The sequence below is a fragment of the Nyctereutes procyonoides genome, unplaced genomic scaffold (assembly GCF_905146905.1).
Source record: "Nyctereutes procyonoides isolate TBG_1078 unplaced genomic scaffold, NYPRO_anot_genome, whole genome shotgun sequence".
In the NCBI taxonomy this organism is placed as follows: Eukaryota; Metazoa; Chordata; class Mammalia; order Carnivora; family Canidae; genus Nyctereutes; species Nyctereutes procyonoides.
This window is the reverse complement of record NW_026575131.1, coordinates 5,983,708-6,011,041: the sequence shown is the minus strand read 5'-3', so window position 1 is coordinate 6,011,041 and position 27,334 is coordinate 5,983,708. Positions and strand designations below refer to the sequence as shown.

General features: G+C 42.4%; 1 protein-coding gene across 1 annotated transcript in view; it reads left to right on the top strand.

The window, feature by feature from the left end:
- Positions 1 to 8,936: 8,936 nt before the first annotated feature.
- The window catches only part of MKRN2 (makorin ring finger protein 2), a 30,006-nt gene continuing 11,608 nt past the window's right edge, over positions 8,937 to 27,334 (top strand). The window contains exons 1-4 of the mRNA XM_055344946.1: positions 8,937 to 9,089; positions 23,942 to 24,070; positions 25,517 to 25,698; positions 26,759 to 27,063. Coding sequence (XP_055200921.1) covers positions 9,064 to 9,089; positions 23,942 to 24,070; positions 25,517 to 25,698; positions 26,759 to 27,063 — 642 coding nt within the window. The 5' untranslated portion in view covers positions 8,937 to 9,063. The remainder of the gene's footprint in view (positions 9,090 to 23,941; positions 24,071 to 25,516; positions 25,699 to 26,758; positions 27,064 to 27,334) is intronic.

Sequence of the window (27,334 nt, the reverse complement as noted above, 5' to 3'; positions counted from 1 at the left end):
TCAATCATAATTCCTTCAAAGAACCAGTTCCTAGTTTCATTGATCTGTTCTACTGTTCTTTTGGTTTCTATTCCATTGATTTCTGCTCTAATCTTTATTAATTCTCTTCTGATGGGTTTAGGATTTATTTGCTGTTCTTTCTCCAGCTCCTGTAGATGTAAGTTTAGGTTGTGTATTTGAGACCTTTCTTGTTTCTTGAGAAAGCCTTGTATTGCTATGTATTTCCCTCTTAGGACTGCCTTTGTTTCATTCCAAAGGTTTTGAACAGTTGTGTTTTCATTTTCATTTGTTTCTGTGATTTTTAAAAATTATCCTTTAATCTTCTGGTTGATCCATTCATTCCTTAATAGGATGCTCTTTAACCTCCAAATATTGCTCCATGTGGCTTTTGTTCCCTGAGCGTTTTCAGTGCTGCTTTAGAGGATGAGAATGAAAATGGTGGCCTCCCAATCTCCAGCAATGAAGCTGAAGGTTTGGGTCCCCACTCCTCAGTGCGCCTTTGGGGAAAAGCAGTCAATCACTTCTGTCTCCCTGGTATCCGTCTGCACTCTGTACTTACCCAGACTGAGCGTTTCTATCTCAGACATGCGATTCCATTTCAAGTCTTCAAACCCAGCAAAATCATGTGGCGCATGTTATGTTTTTCCCAAATGAACGGTGGAGAAATTAAAAAAAAAAAAAAGGCAGAGCCAGGCAGTAGGTTCCAGAATGCTGAATATTTATTTGTTTAAAATAAATATTTAAATATTTATATATAATATAAATAATATATAATGATATAATAATTTAAACATTTATTTATTTATTTATTTATTTATTTATTTATTTATTTATTTATTTAAAAATAAAATGTTTGTTAATTTAATGGGTAGCGCTCCCGGGTGAGGTTCCATGACTCGTGACTCGGAGGGGGTTGAGTCAGGGAAGTCGCGCCCAGGCAAACCGCAGGGGAGGTCTATAGAGTTTTCCTCGGGAAGATGGGGGCAGGATGGCATTCCGATTAGGGTAAGGGTTACAGGTCTTTGTAAGCTAAGTAGGGTTGGGAGGTAAGGTGGTGTTGGCGGGGAAGATGGGGGTAGGGCGGCATTCCAGTTAGGGCAAGGGTTATGGGTCTTTGTGTGCTAAGGTAGGGCGGCAAGGTGGTGTTGGTGGGAAGATGGGGGTAGGGCGGCATTCCAGTTAGGGCAAGGGTTACAGGTCTTTGTGTGCTAAGTTAGGGTAGGGCGGCAAGGCGGCCTTATTGGGAGGTTGCTGGCCTGGGGTCGGCTGTTTTGAGGTCCCCAGTCTCGCCAGCCCAACAGCGCACACCCACACTGCTCCTCCCAGGGGAAGGAAGGGGGTCTCATGGCAGTTCTGCCACTTGCTGGGCTGTTGCCCGACCGTGCCATGATTCTTGGTATATGGCAACACTGATTGCAGCCAGCTTCCTCAATCCGGTGCCTGGGGAACCCTGCCACTTTCAGGCACCCCTGGTGTTCCTGTGACCCGGGGGATCTTGAGACCACTCTGTCATACCTAGGATCCTGCCCCGCTTTGCCACCTGAGCACCTTTTCAGGCAGAGACATCCCCCATTGGAGCAGACTTTTAAAAGTTCTGATTTTGTGCTCTGCTGCTATGTCATTTTTTAGTGCTGGCTGCCAGAGGCTCCCCTCCACTCTGGTTTATTTTCCCATATATCACCTTGGAGTCACTTCTCCACACACCAGAAAGTGGTCGCTTTTCTATTTGCATGGTTGCAACAGTTTTTTTCCTTAGGTCTTTGATTGAGTTTGTAGGTGTGTTCCGAATGATTTGATAGCTATCTCGCTGAGTTCCTGGGACCAGACAGAACTAAGATCTACTCCTCTGCCGTCTTGGACCAATCTTTTCTCTAATTCTTTCTTTGTCATTCTAACTAGTTTGTTAATTTTGTTGATTTCTTCAAAGAATTAAGTTTTTGTTTGATCAATTTTCTCTATTGTGTCTTTATACTCTATTTCTTTATGCACAGATCTTCATTATTTTCTTACTTCTGCTTTTTTTTTTTTAAATTTTTTATTTATTTATGATAGTCACACAGAATGAGAGAGAGAGGCAGAGACACAGGCAGAGGGAGAAGCAGGCTCCATGCACCGGGAGCCCGACGTGGGACTCGATCCCGGGTCTCCAGGATCGCGCCCTGGGCCAAAGGCAGGCGCCAAACCGCTGCGCCACCCAGGGATCCCTACTTCTGCTTTTTTTATGTTTAGTTTCCTCTTCTAGTATCTTACATTATAAGATTACATTATTGACTTGAATTATTTCTCTTTTTTAAGTTTTTATTTAAATTCTAGGTAGTGGGCAGCCCCGGTGGCGCAGCGGTTTAGTGCCGCCTGCAGCTCAGGGCGTGATCCTAGAGACCCTGGATCGAGTCCCACGTCAGGCTCTCTGTATGATGCCTGCTTATCATGTCTCTGCCTTTCTCTCTCTCTCTCTCTCTCTCTCTGTCTCTATGAATAAATTAAAAAATATTTTTAAAAATTCTAGGTAGTTAACATACTGTACAATATTAGTTTCAGGAATACAATATAGTGATTCAACACTTCCATACATCACCAGTGCTTATCACAACTGCAGTCCTTAATCCCCATCACTTATTTAACTCATCTCCTCACCCACCTTCCTTCTAATAACCCTCAGTTTGTTTTCTATAGTTAAGAGTCTCTTTCAATAAATAAAATCTTAAAAAAATAAAAGAGTCTTTTTGTATCTCTCTCTCTTCCTTTTGTTCATTTGTCTTGTTTCTTAAATTCCACATTGGAATGAAATCGTATGGTATTTGTCTTTCCCTGGCTGACTTATTTTGCTTAGCATAAAACTGTCTGGCTCCATCCACCTTGTTGCAAATGGCAAGATTTCATTCTTTTTATGGCTGAGTAATATCCCATTGTATATATACATACCACATCTTCTTTATCCTTCATCAATCGTTGGACTCTTGGGCTGCCCATAATTAGCCTATTGTAGATAATGCTGCTATAAACATGCATATATCCCTTAGACTTAGTATTTTTGTGCTCTTTGGGTAAATACCTAGTAGTGCAATTGCTGGTTATAGGGTAGTTTTTTTAACTTTTTGAGGAATGTCCATACTGTTATCCAGAGTCGCTGCACCAGTTTGCATTCCCACCAATAGGACAAGAGGTTTCCCCTTTCTCCACACCCTCGCCAACATGTATTGTTTCTTATGTTGTTGATTTTAGCCATTCTGACAGGTGTGAGGTGATATCTCATTGTAATTTTGATTTGCATTTCCCTGATGATAAGTGATTTTGAGAGTCTTTTCATGTTTCCTTTTTTATCTTTAACATAGGCATTTGCAGCTACAAATTTCCCTCTAAGCACTGCTTTCAATGCATGTTCTATGTTTTGATATGTTGTATTTTTATTTTCATTCATCTCAAAATATTTTCTAATTCCCCAAGCAATTAATTACTTGAACCATTGGTTATTTTGGAGTGTGTTGTTTAGTTTCCATATTCCTGTGAATTTTCCAAATTTTCTTCTATAATTGATTTGTAATTTTATCTCATGACCATCTGAGAAAATGCTTTGTATGATTTCAGTCCTTTCACATTTATTGAGAGTTGTCGTATAGCCTAATATATGACCCATCCTGGAAACTGTTCCTTGTGTGCTTCAAAAGAATGTGTATTCTGTTTTTGTTGGTTTGGATGTTCTATATTTATTCATTAAGGCTAGTTGGTTTATAGTGTTATTCCTATATTCTATTTACCTTTCATATAGTTTTTCTATCAATTATTGAAGATGGAACATTTGAAGTCTTTAAATATTGTTGAACTATTTTTCCCTCCATTCTGTGAATTTTTTTGCTGCTTTTGTTTTGGGAGCATATATATTTATAATTGTTATATTAATTAACCCATTGACACTTTTATCATTCTAAAACCTTTTTTTCTCTCTAGTAAAAATTTTATCATACACCTATTTTATCTAATATTAGTCTAGCCACGCCATTTCTCTTTTGATATCTCTATATTATCTATCTGCACCATCCTTTTGTTTTCAATATATTTGTACTCTTAAATATAAGGCAGGTTTCTTGTAAACAGCATGTACTCAGATCATAGTTGTTATCTGTCATTCTGCCAACTTCTACCTTTCCTTTTTTTTTTTTAATTTTTATTTACTTAGGATAGTCACAGAGAGAGAGAGAGAGAGGCAGAGACACAGGCAGAGGGAGAAGCAGGCTCCATGCACTGGGGCCCGATGTGGGATTCGATCCCGGGTCTCCAGGATCGCGCCCTGGGCCAAAGGCAGGCGCCAAACCGCTGCGCCACCCAGGGATCCCAACTTCTACCTTTCCATTGAAGACTTTAATCCATTTATATTTAATGTAGTTACTGATAAGATTTATGTTTGTTCTTTGTGTTCAATATGTCTTGTGTCTTTTTTTGTTTCTCTGTTCCTCCATTACTATTGTCTTTTGTGTGGAATGTATATATTTTCTAGTGTGCCATTTTATTTCCCTTGTTATTTCTTTTACTGTGTATTTTGAAATTTATTTTCTCAGTTGGTTTCCCTGGAAATTACAATTAACAAATTATAACAATATAGGTCAGTTTAATACCAACTTAATTTCAGTAGCATACAAAAACGTTGCTTCTGTATTGCACCATTCCCTTCCCCATCCTTTGTTGTCATACAAGTTATATCTTTATATATATGTGCCCATCTCAACACAGATTTATAATTCTTTATGCAGTTGTCTTTCAAACCAGAGAGGATATTTTTTTTAAGTTACAAAGAATGCATTTATGTTGGCTTTTACTTTTTTCTATGTAGTTATCTTTATTTGTTCTCTTTATTTATTCATGTGAATTGAAGTTACTATGTAGTATCTTTTCACTTAAGCCTGAAAGACTCTTCTTAGTATTTCTTGTAGGGCATGTTTTCAAGTGAGGAATTCTTGCAGTTTTGTTTATCTGAGAAGTTCTTATGTTCTCTCATTTTTTTTAAAATAATTTCTTTTTTTTTAATTTTTTTTTATTTATGTATGATAGTCACACACACACATAGAGAGAGAGAGAGAGAGAGAGAGAGAGGCAGAGGGAGAAGCAGGCTCCATGCACCGGGAGCCCGACGTGGGATTCGATCCAGGGTCTCCAAGATCGCGCCCTGGGCCAAAGGCAGGCGCTAAACCGCTGCACCACCCAGGGATCCCTGTTCTCTCATTTTTGAAGGATAGTTTTGCTGGACATAGAATTCTTTGTTGATAATCTTTCTCCTTCAGATCTTTGAATATGTCTTTCCATGCCATATGGCTTCTCTGCTTTCTGATGAGAAATCAGCTGTTAATTTTGTTAAGAATCCCTTGTACATGATTAGTTACTTCTCTTTTGCTACTTTCAAAATTCTTTGTCTTTCATCAGTTTTACTATGATGTGTCTACATGTGGATCTCTTTGAGTTTTTCCTATTTGGAGTTTATTGAGCTTCTTGGATGTGTAGATTAATATTTTTCATTAAATGGGGGAAGTTTTCTTGCCATTATTTCTTCAAATATTCTCCATGCCTCTTTCTCTCTTTCTCCTCTCTTTGGGACTCCCATATGTTGGTATGCTTGAATGTTCCAGAGCTCTCTGAGTCTTTGTTTTTTTTTTTTTTAATCTTTTTTTTTCATTTTTATTTACTTAGGATAGTCACAGAGAGAGAGAGAGAGAGGCAGAGACACAGGCAGAGGGAGAAGTAGGCTCCATGCACCGGGAGCCCGATGTGGGATTCGATCCCGGGTCTCCAGGATCGCGCCCTGGGCCAAAGGCAGGCGCCAAACCGCTGCGCCACCCAGGGATCCCCATAATTTAAAAAAAATAAATAAAACTCTAAGAAAACTTGAAAGAGAAATAACTTCCTTAATTTGAAAATGACTTCAAAAACTCTTGGGCTAGGGATCCCTGGGTGGCGCAGCGGTTTAGCGCCTGCCTTTGGCCCAGGGCGCGATCCTGGAGACCCTGGATCGAATCCCACGTCAGGCTCCCGGTGCATGGAGCCTGCTTCTCCCTCTGCCTGTGTCTCTGCCTCTCTCTCTCTCTCTGTGAGACTATCATAAATAAATAAAAAAAAATAAGGCATGATTCCTATTAAAAAAAAAAAAAAACTCTCGGGCTACCATTTTAATTAATGGTGAAATATTAAAAACTTTCCCAGAATTCAGGAACAAGAGAACGATATTGACTATTACCACGTCTATTTAAGGTTACACCGAAGGTTCTCAATAGTGCCCTAAGGCAAGAAAAAAAAAAAAAACAAGATATAAAGATTGAAAACTGTCATTCTTTGCTGATGGCATGATTATGTGTGTAGAAAATCCAAAACAATGAACAAACAACATGTTAGAATTAATATATGAATTTGGCATGGGGCAAGCAACAAACTATTAGGACATTTTTTTAAAAAAGCATTTAAAATAGCACCAAAAGGGTTGCCTGGGTGGCTTAGTTGGTTAAGTGTCTCCCTTCAGCTCAAGTCATGATCCAGGTCTCCTGGGATCAAGCCAGTAGCAGGCTCCCCGCTGAGGAAAGCCTGCTACTGCTCCCTTTTCTCCTGGCTCCTGCTCTCTCTCTTCCTATCTCTCTCTCTCTCTCTCAAATAAATAAAATCTTTTATTTATTTATTTTTTTTAATTTTTTTTTATTTCTTTATGATAGTCACAGAGAGAGAGAGAGAGAGAGAGAGAGAGAGGCAGAGACACAGGCAGAGGGAGAAGCAGGCTCCATGCACCGGGAGCCCGACGTGGGATTCGATCCCGGGTCTCCAGGATCGCGCCCTGGGCCAAAGGCAGGCGCTAAACCGCTGCGCCACCCAGGGATCCCTTTTATTTATTTTTTATTTTTAGATTTTTTTTATTAATTTTTTTAAAATTTATTTATTTATGATAGTCAGAGAGAGAGAGAGAGAGAGGCAGAGATACAGGCAGAAGGAGAAGCAGGCTCCATGCACCGGGAGCCCGATATGGGATTCGATCCCGGGTCTCCAGGATCGCGCCCTGAGCCAAAGGCAGGTGCCAAACCGCTGCGCCACCCAGGGATCCCCCTAGATTTTTTTTTTTTAATTTATTCATAGAGACAGAGAGAGAAAGGCAGAGACACAGGCAGAGGGAGAAGCAGGCTCCATGCAGGGAGCCTGACGTGGGACTCGATCCAGGGTCTCCAGGATCACGCCCGGGGCTGCAAGCGGCGCTAAACTGCTGAGCCACCGGGGCTGCCCTAAATAAAATCTTTTAATAAAATAGCATCAAAAAAACTCATCCAGATACCTAGGAATAAATCTAATAAAAGTCATTGAAGACCTACACACTGAATTTTGCAATATGCTTCCTAAATTTCTAAGAAAATTTCAAGTTTTAAGCAAGTGGAAGTATATATCATGCTCATTCATTGGAAGATCTAATATTTTTACAGCGAAGTGAAAGAAAGAATAATATACAACTATATACAACAACACAGATCTCATAGACATGATGTTGGCCAAAAGTAGACAGGCAAAAGGGGTGTCTAGGTGGCCCAGTTGGTTAAACATCCGCCTTTGGCTCAGGTCAAGATCCCAGGGTCTTGGGATTAAGCTCCACATGGGGCTCCCTGCTCAGCGGGGAGTCTTCTCCCTCTCCTCTGCCTCTTCTCTGGCTTGTTTGCTCACATGGTTTCTCTCACTCACTCTTTCTCAAATGAATAAATAAAAAGACAAAAGACTGCATATTGAATGATTCCATTTATATCAAGATCAATTGAAACTAGTGGTGTTGACAAAGGTGAAAACAAGCAGTTACCTTTGGGAGGTATTGACTGAGAAAGCTCATACGTGAGCCCTCTGCGGTATAGACAATGTTCTTCATTTTGATCTGTTGAATTTATGAGTGTATACACATGTGAAAAAACCTAGGCATGTGTGTTTTGCGCATTTTATACTGTTCTATCTCAACGTTCAAAATTTTTTAAAGGAATTTTTTTTTTTTTAAAGCAACGGGAAACCATTGAAAGGGTTAAAGGAGCTCAGTGACACGATCCTATTTAATGTTTTAAAACTACGTTTTGGGGGCACCTGGGTGGCTCAGTCGTTGCGCATCTGCCTTCAGCTCAGGTCCCGATCCCGGGGTCCTGGGATGGAGGCCTGCATCAGGCTTCTTGCAGGGAGCCTGCTTCTCCCTCTGCCTGTGTTTCTGCTTCTCTCTGTGTGTGTGTGTGTGTGTCTCTCATGATTAGTTTATTTTAAAAATACGTCTTGAGCAAAAACCTATTGGAAGAGGGCGGGAGCAGAAGCAGGAAAACCAGGTAAGAGGCTGTGTGACCTCCTGGGTCTAGGCTAGAAGGAATGGCTGCTTGTGGTGGAAGCAGGAGATGGGGGACGCCGAGATGGCGCCCCGGAGGGAGGGGTGGAGCAGACCTAAAGGCTGTAGAGGAGCAGAGGGAAGGTGCCACGTAGCTTTTTGGGTATCCACCATAGGAAATGGAAGACGAACAGCAGAAGAATGCCGGGGGCGGGGCGGGGGGGTCAAATGAACTAAAACTTGGAGTGGGAGATCTTGGAAAAAAGATCAAGCTGCGAGCGAGCCACGGAATTCCTTAGGCGGGAGGCGAGGCCTGCGGGGAGCAGCGGGGGCGAGCCTGAGAAAGGGGCTCAAGGCTGCAAGTTTGGATTCGCAGGTCTGGGAGAGGCGGGAACTCGGCCTCGAGAGGAGTGAGGCGTCTGTGAGGACCCGACCGGGGCCGGCGCGTAGGGACCCCCACAGGGATAAAGACTGCGAGGGCTCGGGTGCCCGCCAGGCAGGCGCCGCCCGGGGCCTCGGAAATGCCTGACCCCGAGCGCGGGGCTGCGGGGCCGGCCGGGCCGCAGCCCCCCAGGCGGAACCAATTATGACGGCGACGAGGTTTCCCGCCGGCGCTACACGGTGCCACACGGGAGGGGCGGCGCGCGCCGGCGTGACGCGGCCGCGCGGGATGGGCAGGGCCGACGCCGAGGCGGCGACGGCGGCGACGGCGGCGAGCGCTGGACGAGGCTGGGACGCGGGGGCCCTCACGCCCGACCACCATGAGCACCAAGCAGGTCACTTGCAGGTCAGTGCGCGGCGCCGGGGGCGGCCGGGCCCCTTGGCTTCCCCTCGCCCGCTCGCCTCAGCCCCCCGCTCCGCGCCGGGCCTTGGGCGGCCTTGGGCGGCCAGCGCGCCCCGCCTCCCCGCCAGGGAAACTGAGGCTGGAGCGGATTCTCGCCAAGTTGCCCAGCGGGTCGCGGCGCGCTGCGGCGGGACCCGGGCGGCCGGCCTGCCGGGGGCGGCGTGTTGGGGCGGAGATCCGCGGGCGACGCGGGCGCGGGGGCCTGGGGGCCGGCGGGGCGTGCGCGGGCGCGGGCGCGGGGGCGGGGCTCCGGAGCTTGGAGTTCAGCGGGAGGGGGAGATGGGGGCCGGGGAAGGGGAAGCTCAGTGGCCGTTTGCGGACGGGGACGCCGCGCAGGGGTGGGTCGTCGACCGATGATCCAGGGCCCCGGAGGAGCTGGGGCCCGAGGTGGGCTTGTTCCCCGGGAGGTTTTGGAACCCCGGTGCCGCCTGCTCTTGCGGGGAGTCGGCAAGCGAGGACTCGGTGCGGGAGATGATCATGGCGGGTGGCGTTCGTTGCGAGCCTGTTTCCAGGTGCTCGGTACGCGTTGTCGCCGCACTCGGCGGCACGGCTGCTGGGCAGATAGGATGCCCACTTTACAGTGCAGGACGTCCAGACGGAAAGAAATTAAGTGATACTCTCAGCGAGACAGCCGTTGACGTGGAGAAATACCGCGGCGACGGATGCAGGCGGTAGAAAATCCAGAGCCGGAGGCCGCACCGTGACTGCTGCGAGGCAGAAAGAGCCTGGTTGTGTAACACCCTCGTCCCTCGCGAACCTGTGGCTCCTCCCTACTGGGTTCCTAGTCTTACGGAACTGATGATACTTGGAGAGTACACGTTTTATTTTAATAATTAATCGGTTTCGGTAAAACCTGTGTGGGAAACATTGCTCCTCCCCCCCCCAAAAAAAAAAACCCAGTCGTATGGTTTGATTATGTAATAAACAGTTTAAGTATCATCTATGTGGTTGCTTCTCTTGATTAGCATGAATAATTGAGAAGGGACTATGTAGAAAGTTCTGTTAGTATTAGCATATATTAACTGTTCGGTTTATCCAAAGCCCCGGTGGCCTATATGAAGCAATTGTCAGGAATTTGCACTTAGTGTCTATTGAAAGTAATTTCACTAGTTTTTTTTTTTTTTAATACTTTATTTAGGGGGGGTTGAAAAATTAAAAAAAAATTATTTATTCATGAGAGACACACGGAGGCAGAGACACAGAGGGAGAAGCAGGCTCCATGCAGGGAGCCTGACATGGGACTCCATCCCGGGTCTCCAGGATCACGCCCTGAGCAGACGGCAGCGCTCAACCGCTGAGCCACCCAGGGATCCCCCTCACTAGGTTATTTTTGTAATAGAAGATCTTTTGTGAAGACCTACGTGTGATCTTTGTGTGTGTGTGTGTGATCATTTTTATTTGTATGAAGCAAGTGTTCTGAGTAATTGTATAGTAAATTCTGGTTACTCCTCTTAAAATGTGTCCACAAAAGAAGAGCACACATTTTGGTGATGCTTTATAAGTGAATCTCAACTCTTGTGTGCTATCTAGTTTTACAGACAATAAATCTTATGTTCAGAAGGACTTGAGACTTAACCCCTAAAATGCAGAAACAAAAACTTAAATCAGGATTATTTTGGCTTTCTCTTTCTGCATTGGGAGATGGCGTAACCTGAAAACTTTTAATTCAGTGGTTCCCAAAAAGGAGGACTCCTGCAGGATGTTGTTGCACATAAAGTCAAGATTGGGTTGGAATGTTGGAAAGGGATCATTACTTCTGTTTAAGTACTGTTGTTTGGGGGGGCCCGTACGATGTACTGGGTGCTCCAGCCATTTCATGTGTAACCCAGTAATCCTCACTGTTCCACAGATTGTGAAACTGAGGCTCAGCACTGAAGTGATTGCTCCAGGTCATTCAGCTTCTAAGTGGCCAACCTGTGGCATCAGTGTCTATACTTTGACTGGATGGCCTCCAAATAAATTTGGGAGTTGCCAAAGTTTCTTCACTGCAGGAATTTTTAAAGCTCTTCACATGTGCATATGAATGAAAATGAAATGCATATGAAAGGAAAATGTGTGCAAAACCATAGAAAGTGAAAGAAGTTTACTTGTGGGATCCCTGGGTGGCGCAGTGGTTTAGAGCCTGCCTTTGGCCCAAGGTGCGGTCCTGGAGACCCCGGATCGAATCCCACGTCGGGCTCCCGGTGCGTGGAGCCTGCTTCTCCCTCTGCCTATGTCTCTGCCTCTCTCTCTCTTTCTGTGCGACTATCATAAATTTAAAAAACAAACAAACAAACAAAATGTTTACTTGCAAAAGGGTGTGAAGGAGTCAAATTTCACAAGGATTGCCTCACTAAATAAAAAACAGAACACTTTTTTTTTTTTTTTTAAGATTTATTTATTTGAGAGAGAGTACCCATATGCACAAACCGGGGCAAGGGCTGAGGGAGAGAATCTGGAGCAGACTCCTTGCTGAGCTCCGACATGGCGCTGGATCCCTGGATGCTGAGATCACGACCTGAGCTGAAGAACACTTTTTTTTTTAAGATTTTACTTACTTATTCATGAGAGACAGGGAGAGAGGCAGAGACATAGGCAGAGAGAGAAGCAGGCTCCATGCAGGGAGCCTGATATGGAACTTGATCCTGGGATTCCAGGATCCCACCCTGGGCCGGAGGCAGGTGCTTAACGCCTAGCCACCCAGGCGTCCCTACAGAACACATTTAAATGAAAAAACAGCAATGTTACCTAGAATATCAAGTTTACATTAGTATTTCATGGTGAAAAGCTTCTCACTCTATGATCTTTTTCACTAAAGTCTTATCTCCAGACATTGATAACTCAAAGGAAATGTTCAAGATACAGTTTATTTTGGGGACTGGATTTTAATAGGGTGCTCAGATGTTTCTGATTTATCTGAGGGTGCAGTGTTTTTTGCTTTGTTTTCCTGGCTGCGGGATGTGATGTACATACTTATTCTGAATAGCAGCACAAAATGTTATAGTTTGCTTCTATTCTGATACACCGATGTCTCTCCAATAGTTAGATATGAAACGCTAGGTTTCGCAAGTTTAATGACAAAGACATTTCATATGTTTATTGCGTGGAATGGCAAGAGTGGCTGCTTACACAGTTGTGCTGTCAGTCTGTTCTCTCGATTTCTCAGCATGTCATTCTAACCCAAATCTCAAGTTGGCGATTATTTTTTGCTGGTTCTTCTTGCTGACTACTTCCCTGAGTCTTCCAATCTGTTTTCAAAGCCCTGATGCAGGCCTTTATGATAGCTTAGTAACACTTTCTTTTCTTCCTCTTGTGCTAGAGGTCCTTTTGTCTTATCATCACTAGGTGAAGATGTAGGATTTGTTTCCTTAGGAGCATCAAGCTTAGAGCTTTTAATTCTTTGGAAGTCACAAGACATAAAGGACCCTATCAGCTAGTAAGTGGTAGAAGAGCTTGAGTTCTGGAGTTGGGCAGTTCTGGATTCTGATCGTGGTACCACCTGTGCCACAACTTCCTCATCTGTAAAATGAACAAGGTAATACCTAATGAGCAGGGTTGGTTAACCGATTAGACAGTAACAACAGATGAGCATATTTTTGGTGTAGTAGGCTAAGCACTTGCATGCATTGTCTCAGCCAAACTTTAGTCTGTGACAGCAGTCTATGAAGTACAATTATTATATTATGGATGGGAAAATTGAGAATTTAAATAACTTGCTCGAGGTCACATAGCAAGTTCTCTGATTTCAGAGTGTTAACCACTACACTGTACCTCAGCCTTACCTCTCATATTTATTTCAGGTCTACCACTGGGCCCAGCATTAACCCTTTTCCCCCTCCGTAGATCTGCATGCAGTATAGCCATAGAATTTAAGTCTGAAAATATGTAAAGAAAAGTGACACTGAGAGTGCAAATCACCCATATAGTTAGATACAATTTGCAGAAGCGTTTTTGCTAGAGTTAAGCACTGTTGAAAGGTGTGTAAGAAAGTAGATTGATTTTGTTTGACTCAGTCCTCAGCTGCAGTTTGAGCTGCTAGTGGTTCTGTGGCTTAAAGTGAACCCAGTGTCCTTTGCAACATATAATAGCCACACTGTCTGAAACGGCCCTTTGGGGTCACCCAGGATAACACACCCTTTTGGAATGTCCCCCAGAAATCTTCCTACTCTGCAATACACTTCCCCTCATACTACCTGCCCCCCACTCCCCACCCCAATTCATGTCTCTGTCTTCTCTCTAGAAAGATATAAGGGATGGCTTGACCATCAGGAAGACTGAGCTGTTAAGAAGTTCATTACAGGGTACAATATGAAATAAGCCTGGATTAAGCTTAATATAACATAGATGGGGAGTGATAGTTCTAAGCAGTTGACAAGCTGCCCCAAAGGACAAGCAGGATATGTTCAAGCTAGTTTTGTGTTTGTCACTGGGGAGTGGAAATGATGACATATGCTACAAAAATAGGACTGGGCTGGCTTCATCTCTTACATAACGCTTGTTTCATGCTCCCCTTTCTTGAAGGCACTGATGGTGGTCTAGAGGTTATTTTTGAAGCTGTTTAAATCTCAGCTTAATCACTTACAGAAGTGATTAATCACTTGCATGAAGTCACCAGTTTATAGGTGACAAAACTAACTAGAAGCTCTGGTTGATGGTTATATATTTGTTTTCTTAATGAGAAAGATAGTAGAGTTTGAAAGGCAGGTTGTCTGAATAGGACTTCTGGGAGGCCGTAGAATTATAACAGGCACCCTTGTAGGATCACCGCTAAGAATCTGTCCTCTTTCATGCCTGGTTAACAAACAGTATTTGGTAAAGAACCTCTAGTTGTCTCCTACCTCCACTCACCCCCCCCCCCCTTTTAAGGAACTCTTCTTGTTTAGTTTCCCTAAAATAAACTATAATGAAGTATTTATTAGATCTTACTTTTGTGGAGCTGTTCATATAGCCACTTTGAGCCTGTTCTCTTCCAGTATTTATAAGTTTACTAATCCTGATCCCTCTTTGTCATTCAGAGTTGGCTCTTGGTGCTGAATTTTTTTTAACTTCTATAGCTTCACAAATTGCCATATTTAAGGACTACTGAAATAATGCAGTTTTATAGCATTTCTTAAAAGAATTGTTAAGCTCTTTAAAGTGTAATGTACTTTTGTGTCCAGGTTCCACAAGACCACCCCTCCATCCAGAGATTGGCTAGAAAGACTCCACAGGACTCAGCACATGTAATTGTACTGAACGCTTAGATTTACTACAGTGATATCGCAAGAAGTCAGGGCTAGATCATATGGGAAAAAGGCACAGGTAGCAAGCATCTGGAGGAACCTGTGCGCAGACATCCTGCCTTCACTCCTTCCCATAAAAGGTCACCCAGCATACTCTTCCCCCAACAACAAAAATGCAGCAACATGTGCAGAGATTCAGTGCCTAGGCTGGTCACTCTCTGCCTAGGATCTACCAGAATTCCAGATTCCCAGAAGGAAAGCAGATGTTCAGCATAAACCACATTGTAGAGTTTAAGCACAGTGAGCCATTCTTATCACTTAGGGAAATTTTCTAACCATGTAGCAGACATTTTACCAGTCCAGTTCCAGATACTAGGCAGAGGCCAGTTTGTAAATAGGCTTTTCTAAGGATAGCAAGCTCAGACCTGCTGGTTAACTCTTTCCTGTGCACTAAAGCCGGTACTGTGAATAAAAAATCCTTTTGATATAGGCCTTATTTTTTTAAGTTCCTTTCTAATAAAAAAAATACTCTTTTGTATAATTTGTCAGGTTCTATGCCCTGTTTTTTTTTTTTTTTTCCAAGTTCACCTGCAGCTGCCTTAAAACAAGTTACTGTATAGCCTCTGATCTCGTGGAAGACCCCTGACGGAGTGTTGCTGAGAAAAACCTAGCTGATCACCTAGGAAGAACGCCATGGGATGGCACCTCTGTATAGTCACTAAGTTGCAGGGTCCTGTTCTCATCTTTGTAGGTTCAGAAATTTGATTCTCTTAATGTACTTAGAGGTGGCTCTGCTAGCTTAACTCAAGAGAAACCTAAAAACTAGATACCCTTTTCTCATTTACCTTAGAGAAAAGAAACGGTTAGGTGGACCTTGTCAATACTTTCTCTGCTTTTGGGCAGATGAACAGGTGAGGAAAATTGGAATTATGTTTAATGAGTAAAGAGGGTTTGAAGGTCTTCAAATCTTGTGGCCTCCAGCTGAGGCAGCCTCCAGGGCCATCGCAGAAGCTGATGTGCAGCATGAATTGTCATTTGTGTTCTCTGGGTCCTTCCTCTGGAAAGGGCAGTCTGGTCCTCTTGAGCCTTCCTGACTTACCTTAGAGACCATTGCCTGCCTTCTGTTGTTGCCAAGCCTATTTCCAATTCCAGGCAGAGCCATGTAATTGGTTAGGTTTAGGCTTTCTGTGTTCAGTTGCATTTAGTTATGTTCCAGATACGCCTTTCTGAAGTTGTTCCCAGGTTTCTTCATTAGAGACCAGATGTTCCCAACTCTGTGTTTAAGAGCACTAGCCCTCTTGGGTCAAAGGCCTCCAACTGGGAAGCACCATAGTGTGTGGCTGCCACTAGTCAGTCTTCTGCATTGAAGAAGGGAAAGTGCACAGTAGCCTGGAGGGTGAGAAGTCTGGTCCATGAAGGAAGGCGGCTTATAACAAACAGTTCAGTGCAGTGAAAGATGGGGTACAGTGTTTTGACAGGAGCCACAGTAAGGGCAAAGGCAGAGTGACAGGGAAGTCAGCTGTGGTGGGAGAAGCTCAGAGCTATCTGGGAAGACCAGAGTTGGGGTCCCTTCCCTAGCAGTTTGACCTTCTGTATGTAAGTCATCTCTCCTCTTTGAGCCTCAGCCTGGGACATCTTGAGAGTTCCTTCTGCCCTTTAGTTTATTTCTGTATGTGTTTGAAATTTTCCATAAAAGGCTTTTTAAAATAAGTTAAAACATGGGTTCACAGATGAAGCTCCTTTACAAAGCAACCTCCTAACAGTCTCCTCCCCTTCATTTTCAGCCCTCTCCAAATCTGTCTTCCACCCTGCAACTCAAGTGGCTTTTTCTGAAAAAAGCCTGGGGAAGGGTATGTGTAATAACCATGTAGGCATGCTTCAGAAATAGTGCATGTTCAGTTCCAGGCCACTGCAATATAGCAAATTTTGCAATAAAGTGAATCAAATGAACTTTTTTGGTTTCCCAGTGCATATAAAAGTTATGTTTATACTGTAGTCTGTTAAGTGTGCAATAGCATTATATCTAAAACCATGCACATAACTTAATTTGAAAATACTTTCTTGCTAAATTCTAACCATCATCTGAGCTTTCAGCAAGTTGTAATCTTTTTGCTAGCGGACGGTGTTGCCTCAATGCTGATGGCTACTGACTGATTGCCATAGTAGTTGCTGAAGGCTGGCGTGGCTGCAGCAGTTTCTTAAAAGAAGACAACGAGGTCTGCCACACTGACCTCTTTTTCATAAACAATTTTTCTGTAGCATGTGATGCTGTTTGATAGCATTTCACCTGCAGTAGAACTTCTTTAAAAATTGGAGTCCATCCTCTCAAACTCTGCTACTTTATCAACTAACTTGATGTCATATTGTAAATCTTTTTGTCATTTCAGCAGTTTTTAAGCATCTTCACCAAGGAGATGTTACAAAACCACTTTCTTTGCTCATCCATAAGAAGCAACTCCTCATCCATTCTAGTTTTATCATGAGGTCACAGCAGTTCAGTCACGACTTCATGGTCTACCTCTGATTATAGGTCTTTTGCTCTTGTCACGTCTGCAGTTGTTCCCTCCAGGGAAGTCCTGAGCCCCTTGAAGTTCTCCATGGGAGTCAGAATCAGCTTCTTCCAGATTCCTATTAATGTTGATACTTTTACTTCTTATCATAAATCACAAATGGTGTTAATGGAATCTAGAATGGGGCATCATTACTGGAAGGTTCTCAATGGACTCTGCTCAGATTCATCAGAGGAGTCACTGTCTATGGCAGATGGCCGTTACAGATTTACGTAATGTATTTCTTAGACTTGAAAGTTGAAATCACTCCCTGACCCCTGGGCTGCAGAATGGATGTTGTGGTAGCAGGCATGAAAACAACATTAATCTTACACATCTCCCACTAAAATTCTTGGGTGACCAGGTTCTTTGTCAGTAAGCAATAGTATTTTGAAAGGAATCGTTTTTTTCTGAGCAGTAGGTCTCAACAATAGACTGAAACCATAGACCACATAGTAAACAGATGTGTTGTCATTCGGGCTTTGCTGTTTCATTTATAGAGCACAGGCAGAGGAGATTTAGCATAATTCCTAAGGGCACTGGGACTTTCAAATAGTAAATTGAGCACTGGCTTCAACTTAAAGTCACCAGCTGTATTAGGTTCTAACAAGAGAGGCTGTCCTTTGAAGCTTTGAAGCTAGGCATTGACTTCTCTTCTGTAGCTATGAAAGTCCCAGATGTCGTCTTCTTCCAACAGAAGGCTGGCTGTTTCATCTGCATTGGAAGTAGTGTAGCCACCTTCATTTAATGATCTCAGCTAGATCTGGATGATTTGCTGCAGCTTCTATATCAGCACTTGGTACTTCGTTTTGCACTTTTATGTTATGAAGATGGCTTCTTCCTTAACCCTCATGAACCATGTCTACTAGCTTCAGACTTCTTTTCTGCAGCTTGCTCACCTGTCTCAGTCTTTACAGAATTAAAGAGAGTTTGGACCTTGCTCTCCATTAGGCTTTGGCGTTAAGTGCTGGTGGGTGAGGGATCCCTGGGTGGTGCAGCGGTTTGGTGCCTGTCTTTGGCCCAGGGTGCGATCCTGGAGACCTGGGATCGAATCCCACGTTGGCTCCCGGTGCATGGAGCCTGCTTCTCCCTCTGCCTGTGTCTCTGCCTCTCTCTCTGTGTGTGTGACTATCATGAATAAATAAGAATTTAAAAAAAAAAAGTGCTGGTGGGTGGTGTTGTCTTCCCTCCAGACCACTAAAACCTTCTCCAAATTAGCATTTAGGTTGTCACACTTTTCTTTTTTTTTTTTTTAAGATTTTATTTATTTATTTATTCATGAGAGACACACACACACACACACACACACACAGAGAGAAAGAGAGAGGCAGAGACACAGGCAGAGGGAGAAGCAGGCTCCATGCAGGGAACCTGATGTGGGACTCCATCCCAGGTCTCCAGGATCACACCCTGGGCTCAAGGCGGCGCTAAATTGCTGAGCCACCCAGGCTGCCCAGGTTGTCACACTTTCTTATCATTTGTGTTTTCACTGAAGTAGCACTTTTAATTTCCTTCAAGAACTTTTCCTTTGCATCCACCACTTGGCTAACTGTTTGGTGCAAGAGGCTTAGCTTTTGGTCTCAGTTTTTGACATACCTTCCTCAATAATATGAATCATACATACCTGGCTTTTAATGTAAAGTGAGAGACGTGTGACTCTTTGTTTCACTCAAACAGTTAGAGGCCACTGTAGGATTATTGGCCTGATTTCAATATTGTGTGTCAGGGAATGGGGAGCCACCCAAGGAGAGGGAGAGAGTGGTGTAGCAGTCAGAACACATACATTTATTGATTAAATTCTCCATCTTATATGGACATGGTTCATGGTACCCCAAAACAATTAAAATAGTAACATCAAAGATCATGGATTACAGATAACCATAACAAATATAATAATAATGAAAAAGCTTAAAGTATTGCAAGAATTACCAAAATGTGACACAGAGACATGTGTGTAAATGTGATGGAAAATGGCGCTATGCTCAAAGCAGTGTTGCAACAAACCTTCAATTTATAAAATGCAGTATCTGTAAAGCACAATAAATAAAGCTTGTGGACAGTTTTCTGTACGACAGGATGCTTAGAACCTTTCCTCTGCTACTGTCTGTTGTAAATCTCTGAGAAGATTAGACTGTGCCATTTCCTAAGTTGACTTGACTCCAGGCCCTTTTGTTATCTCTCATTTTCAGATGCACTCATCAGTATTTCCCCTGACACCAGGGTAACTTGAAGCACAAATAAATGATATTCCAGCCTTGTCTCTCGACAGGCCTGTTTGCATCCCCTCACAGCCTCCCTTCTGTGCATTTTTCTTGCTATCTTCTCTTTCCTCTCTCCCATTGGTACCCCCACTACTTTGCAGACTGTGCTTCAGCCTGACATCCTCTGGGATGTTGCCCTGTCTCAGTTCATGGTATGTGTTTCCTCAGCAATCTGCATGCTTTGTGATAAGGCACAGGTCACTTTTGTAACTGTCAGCTTAATTGTCATTGTGCTTTACTGCACCTTAATAACAGCCGAACTTTTGGGGGTACCTATTGTGAGATAGGTACTGAACTATGCATTTTTATTTACCTTTTTACCCATACCCTCACCAGTATGTATATATTTTTTTAAACTAAAATAACCATTTATTATAAAAGCAGTGTACGTTCATGGTGGAAATGTTAGAAATGTACACATCAGCCTGAGTAGCTCAGTTGGTTAAGCATCTGCCTATGGCTCAAGTCATGATCCCAGGGTTTTGAGATCCAATCCCCACATTGGGCTCCCTGCTCAGCAGGGAGTCTGCTTCTCCCTCTGTCCCCACTTATGCTCTGTCTGTCAAATAAATAAATAAATAAATAAGTAAATTTTAAAAAATAAGTTCTTTAAAAAATACAGCTCTGCAAAAATAAAATTACTATATACCTTACTCATAAGGATTGCCTCTCATAATGTGCAATTATATATTTGTAGATTTTTAAAACTCATCTATGTATGTGTATTTTTAAAAATTGATTTTTCCAAAATGAGAATGTACTGTGTGTTATTTTCAAAATTTTTAATTGTGGTAAAATATACATGAGTATATCATCTTAACCATTTTTAAGTGTACAATTCAGGAGTATTAAATATATTCACACTGTTGTGGAACCATCACCACCATCCGTCTCCAGAACTTTTTCATCTTTTCAAGCTGAAACTCTGTCCCCATTAAACACTAACTCCCCACTCCCCATCCCTCTTCATCCCAGCCCCTGGCAGCCACCATGCTGCTTCTGTCTCTGGGAATCTAACTGTTATAGGAACCTCATGTAAGTGGGATCATACAGTATATGTCCTTTGGTGTCTGACTTATTTTACTTAGCACAGTGTCCTCAAAGTTCGTCATGCTGTAGAATGTGTCAGTTTCCTTCCTTTATAAAGCAGAATAATAATTCATTGTATGTATGTGCTACATTTTATTTCTCCATTAATCCATCGATAGACACTTGGATTGTTCCTACCTTCTGGCTACTAGAATAATGCTGCTAGGAATATGGGTATACAAATACTTGAGTCCTTGCTTTTGGGGTTTTTCTTGTATCCGAAAGTGGAATTGCTGGGTCATATGATAATTCTATTTTTAAATCTTTGAGGAACCACTATACTGTTTTCCATAGTGACTACACCATTTTACTGTAAACGCTGTTTTATAATCTCCTTCTTCCAGTTAATTTTCAACTTCCCATGTCATTTTACCTAATACCCAGTTCACCCTGATTTGTTCCAAAAATGCCTTTTATATCTGGTTTGTTCAAACCAAGATATAATCCTAGACTAAGGGACACCTGGATAGCTCAGTGGTTGGGTGCATCTGTCTTCGGCTCAGGGTGTGATCCTGGAGTCCTGGGATGGAGTCCCACCTCGGGCTCCCTGCATGGAGCCTGCTTCTCCCTCTGCCTTTGTCTCTGTCTCTCTCTCTCTCTCTCTCTCTGTCTCTCATGAATAAATAAATAAAATTAAAAAAAATCATAATCCTAGACTAAATATTGCATCTGGTTATTATATACCTTATGTAATTTCTACTAACCTAGCACAGCTCCCTCCTTTTTAATTTTTTTTTTTTTTAAGATTTATTCATTAAAGAGAGAGCTCACACTAGCAAGAGGAGGGCAGAGAGAGAGAGAGAGAAAAAAAAAGACTCCCTGATGAGCTCGGAGCCAGTGTGGCTTGATCTCACAACCCTGAGATCATGACCTGAGCTGAAATCAAGTTGGACACTTAACGACTGAGCCACCCAGGCACCCCTAAATTTTTCTCAACAGCTTTATGAAAGTAGAATTTACATACTACAAAATTTGCTCATTTTAAGCATACAAGTCAAAGATTTTTAGTCAAGTTAAAGTTGTACAACACCATAATTAAATTTAAGAACATTTTCATCACCCCCAAAATGACCTCTTGTGCTCATTTGCAGTCATTCATTCCTCATTACCCCTTCTCCCAACCTAAGGAACCACTTATCTACTTTTTGTTCCTACGGATTTGTCCCCCCACCCCCACACCTGCCTTTTTAGTGTAAGCTCTATACCCAACTTGGGGCTTGAACCCATGACCCCAAGATCAAGAGTCGTGTGCTCTACTGACTGAGCCACCCAGGTGCCTCTGCCCCTTTTTTGATCCTATATTTAAATGGAATCACTCAAAATGTGGTATTTTGTGTCTGGGTCATTTCGCTTAATGTGTTTGAGGTTTGTCCGTGTTACAGCACGCATCAGTACTTCATTCCTTTCTATTGCCAAATAATACCCCATTTTATGGATATATTATGTTTTACTTACCCATTCACCAGTTGAAGGAATTGTGTAACTTGTCACTTTCTGGCCATTATGAATGATACTTATATGAACATCCATTTACAAGTATTTGTATGAATGTATGTTTTTATTTTTCTTGAGTAAATAGGAGTGAAATTGTTGAGTCATAATGGTAAATTTAAGTCTAAAAAAACACCAATCTTTTTTTCAGACTCCTGTTCCCCTTGCCTACCTTCCATGACACTTGTTAAAGAAACCCCTGGTCCATGTACCACCTCTTCTTTTTATATTTATCTGATTGCTTTCTCCTTATGGCTTTGAGCTTGTTCTCAATCACCTGTATTTCCTATAAAGTAGGAGTTAGATCTGGAGTTTTGTAGGAGTTATATCTGGAGTTTTGTTGGATTCGAGTTCAATGTTTTTGGCTAGAATGTATCACAGGCTCTGTTGTATACTTAATTCATATTGGGTCACATCAGCAGACACATAATATTTGAACTTCCTTTTTTTTTTTTTTCCATGTAGGTACTGTGTCCATCTTTTGTATTTGAAAAGACTATTCTTTTCCCCCATTGAATTACCCAGACAGGCTTATCAAAAGTCAGCTTCATGTGTGTGTCACTATTTACAAGCTCTTTAAAGAGCTTCCCTCCGACTCCTTGAACTCTATGTCTCTTCAGCCCAGCAAGACTGCTGTGCTCTGCTCAGGACTCACCTCCTTGCACTGAGATCCAGGGTACGCCTCCCAGAAGAAAGCCAGGCTTTCCCTTGTTTCCCTTGTTTCCCTTCTCTCAAAGGCCAGTCTCGTGTTGCCTCTGGAGCCTATCTCAGAGCGGTTGTTTCATATATTTTGTTCTGTTAGCTAGCTTTTTTACATTGGAGGGCAGGTTCTATGCTCCTTCACAGCTAGAAGCAAAAATCTGTTCTTTTTTTTTTTCCTCTCCTCTTCAGTTTGAATAGTTTCAATTGCTGTGTCTTCAGGTCTCCTGAGATTTTTTTCATCCTGTCTAATTTACAGTAAGTGTGTCTAGTGAAATCTTCATTTCAGATATTGTACTTTTCATTTCTGAAAGTTCCATTTGGTTTATATTTTCTAATTCTCTTCATACTCAGCATAATTGAACATATTTATAGTAGCTGTTTTTAAAATCCTATCTACTGATTCCATCATCTGTCATTCCTATGATTGACTAATTTTTCTCCTGGTCATGGGTCACATTTGTCTGCTTTTGGCATAGCTGCTTATTTTTTTACTGGATGGCAGTGTGAATGTTTTTGAGCATTTGTATTTTATTGTCTTCCTTCAAAGATGTTAAAGTATGTTTTGGCTGACAGTTATTCGCTATCAGCTCTGTCCTTTTGAAACTTGCTTTTAAGCTTTGTTAGGGCGGGTCTAAAATCCTCGTTCGGTCTCTTTACCCCTAGTACCAAGGCATGTGCCTTTGAGATCGCTCTACTGTTTGCTCTGAGTTTTCAGCCAGGTCTCTGTACTCTCGCTGGACAGAATTATAAAACCTCCCAGTTATTTCATGAGAACCTGTACTAGACATTTCAGTGGAACATTCTTATTATATATGTACCTTTGTGCTGCATTTTCTAATTTGATCCTTGCTACAACCCAGTAAAGTAGATAGTGTTATTTTCATTTTATAGATGAAGGTAGTGAGGTTTGTTTTGTGACTTGCTCATAGGTGGCAGGCCTGGATCTTGGGCCCAGGTCTCTGATCCATTTACAGCCATACCCTTTAAACTCCATGAGAACAGAGAGAACAGTTTTTCAGAGTATTCTCTCAGTTTTGAGTCTCACATTTACATATGTAACATCTCAAATCAAGAGGGTATATCTTAAATTTATGGCATAATTTTTCTTCCAGAAAATGGTCATTGAATTAGTTGTGGTGCATCAAAAATCACTATTATGTTTTATTTTTATTTTTTAAAGATTTTATTTATTTATTCATGAGAGACACAGAGGGAGAGAGGCAGAGACACAGGCAGAGGGAGAAGCAGGCTCCATGCAGGGAGCCCGACGTGGGACTCGATCCCGGGTCCCCAGGATCAGGTCCTGGGCCGAAGGCGGCACTAAACCACTGAACCACCCATCACTGTTTTAGAATCAAGGAAATATGTTTATCTCCAGGGCCTAATAGAGCCTTGATACATAATACATATATAATAAGCATTTGTATGCTAGATTCAAGAATATGGTAATTTTGTAAAGCAAAATGTCTCTAAAAGTTTTATGCCTCTGCTTGCCTCTCCAGGTATTTTATGCATGGTGTCTGTCGGGAAGGAAACCAGTGCCTGTTTTCACATGACTTGGCAAACAGCAAGCCATCCACCATCTGCAAATACTATCAGAAGGGCTACTGCGCCTATGGGACTCGATGCAGGCAAGAGCTACAGCTGCTTCCAACTGTCCTATCAAATTAAATATTATCAGAAACTCAGATCCTTCATTTGGAGCATGGGTGTCGATGAGGGGAATTTTTTTTTTTTTAAGATTTTTTTTTTTTTTAGAGAGAGCGTGTAGAGGGGTAAGGGGCAGAGGGGGAGGAAGAGATTCCTAAACAGCCTCCATGTCCAGCGCAGAGCCTGATTCGGGCTCAATCTCATGACCCTGATATCGTGACCTGAGCCAAAATCAAGAGTCAGGTGCATAACCAACTGAGCCATCCAGGCAAATTTTAATTTGAAAGTAATTTAACAATAAAAAGTACAGCAGATCATTTTGAAATATAAGTTTCATTACCATAATTTTAATTTTTCAAAATCACTTTTCAGGCCTTATTCTTATGAGATTTTCTTTTTTTCTTAATGAGACTTTTAAAAATTGCACCCACAGTATATATATCTTGCCTTTTTCCCCACTTAACATGTCACAAGCTTTTACCTAAGCTGCTACTTTATTTCCTACTTGTAATTTTATGTTTCATGATGTTAACATGCCATCATCTTATTAACTATTCCTCTCTTAGAAAGTTAAGTGATAGGGATGCCTGGATAGCTCAGCAGTTAAGCTCTGCTTTCAGCTCAGGGCGTGGTCCTGGAGTTCAGGGATCAAGTCTGACATCAAGTTCTCTGCATGGAGCCTGTTTCTCCCTCTGCCTATGTTGTGTGTCCCCCGCCCCGTCTCTCATGAATAAATAAATAAAATCTTAAAAAAAAAAAGAAAGAAAGAAAGTTAAGTGGTTTCCAGGGTTTTGTTTTGTTTTGTTTTGTTTTTTGCTGTGAGTACCCTTGCGGTGAACATTTGTATGCATACAGAGTCTGCCTTTTTCCCACTCAGTGTCTGTAGAGAAATTTTGTAAATTCTAAACAGGAAAACATTCCAGAAACCTGATCAGGTGCTTTTATACTGAAGAGCTTATATGTTCTTTCCTGTGCTGACTGGAGGGTATAGAAGTTGGCCCTGCCATGCCAGTGGGTACCCCGGAGAGTCCAGGAAGACTGGTCTCCAGCTATTACATTGGCCATCATTAACTTTTCAGGGACTTCTGCCAGAAGAACACTGGCTTGGATGTCAGAAGAGATTTCACTTCAACATCTGGCTGGAATTCTCAGGATTTCTCTGTGTTCTGGGATATTTTGCCTGTCCCACTCATATCCCCCTAGGACACTTAAGTGTATATGATAGACAGCAGTGTACCTACTACTCTCTTAGAATCACCAGGGATTTCTTACTAATTGATAAGCCTTTTATCATTTAACATATGGGAAAAGATTCTCATTTTCCACCTCCACAAATGGAACAGAAGAAAAGATGGTCCACGTCTAGAAGTGTGGGAGGCATGTGCAGGTGCTGTGTCCATAATGCATTTTCTGTGTGTTTTGTTTAGATATGATCACACGAGGCCTTCTGCTGCAGCTGGTGGTGCTGTGGGCACCATGCCCCACGGTGTGTCCTCCCCGGGTTTCCATAGTCCTCACCCTGCTTCCGACCTCACTGCATCTATTGTGAAAACTAACTTACATGAGCCTGGGAAACGTGAGAAGAGAACATTAGTACTTAGAGACCGAAGTGAGTGAGCAGAGTCATTTCATTGCCTCTTTTTGAAAAGCAGTGTTGTTTGCTCGTGATGCTCCTTTCTGGCCCTCCCTTGTCAGAGGGCTCCTAACCTAGTCTCCCTCCCAGCTATTCAAGTGTAGACCCCAGAACTGTCCTGAGAACAGCTTCCTTTGGCTGCTGAGCATGCAGGTGATGCGTTGGGCCTACAGGGTGGGTCACTGCCAAATTTGGCCTGGCAAGAGCTACAGAGTGACTTTTTGTCAGTGTGTGGCTGCCATGGGGTGCTTTCCCAATTCTGAGAAGCACCCGGCTGCTCATTTCAAAACTACATATTTTGATAAAGTACATGTTTCACTGTTTTATTTCTAGGTCAGTTCAGAGTCTTAGTTATTATGCCTAGCCAGTATTTGATATTTTAGGTTGCAACTCTGATAATATTGGGGTTTGGGGAGTGGTTTGTACCTTGGACCAGGGTTTGGGGAGGAGGTGGTAGGACTACAAATCATAAAAGTTATTTTTATTGGCTAGTCCTCAACGAGTAAAAGGATTTCTGGTTCTTGGAATTGTGTGACATAAGATAGGTAGATTCCATCCTAAGCAAACAAGTAATTGTTCTAGTCAAACGTCCTTTCTAAAAAGACCAGAAGTGTGTGAGGTGGGAATGCCATAGAGGAGTTCCACACTGGCCTCAGGACCCAAAGACTCACTAAATTTTCATTCTAGTTTACTGTAAAATGATAGATAACTTCTATTATAAAGGAAAACGCTGTATTTTATTGACTTCATTCTAAATTCCCATTGACTTATATTTTGGTGTTTAAAAAAATTATTACTAATTTTTTAGTGTTAACTGGTCCATGGGTTGACATTTCCGTATTTGTCATTTTTAAATAGAAACTTTATAGTTCTTTCATTTAAATATATCATGGTCCGTTTTGCTAATTTCTGTATGACCCAAAGAGTGGAATTCCCAAGGTCAGGGTTACTTAATTTGTTAGGTTTTGACTAACTGCTTACCAGAAAGTTTGGGCTTGTTTTCACTTGTGTGTGTGTTATTATGTTTTGTATTAAGATCTCTCTGGCATGGCTGAAGAAAAGACTTGCCCAAGTGTGGTGAGTAATCCAGGAGGCTGCAGTGATCTCCAGAACAGCCCAGAAATGAAGCCGCATTCCTACCTCGATGCAATCAGGAGTGGCCTTGATGATTTAGAAGCCAGCAGCTCCTACAGCAGTGAACAGCAGCTGTGCCCCTATGCAGCTGCTGGGGAGTGCCGGTTTGGGGATGCTTGTGTCTACCTGCATGGGGAAGTGTGTGAAATCTGTAGGTTACGAGTCCTGCACCCCTTTGACCCAGAGCAAAGGAAAGCTCATGAGAAGGTAAAATGGCAAGCCTTTGCATGAACTTATTTTTAAGAAATTTGAAATGCACTAAGTGACAAAATTGTTGGTGTTCCTATAAGCATCCCTCTGCCAATAATACCTGCAATATGTACCTGGCATTATTTATAATCCTATTTTTTTTTAAAGATTTTATTTATTTGACAGAGTGAGAGACCACAAGCCAGGGGGAGGGCAGGGGAGGAGGAAGAAGCAAAATCCCCACTGAGCAGGGAGCCCCATGTGGGGTTTGATTCCAGGACCCCAGGAT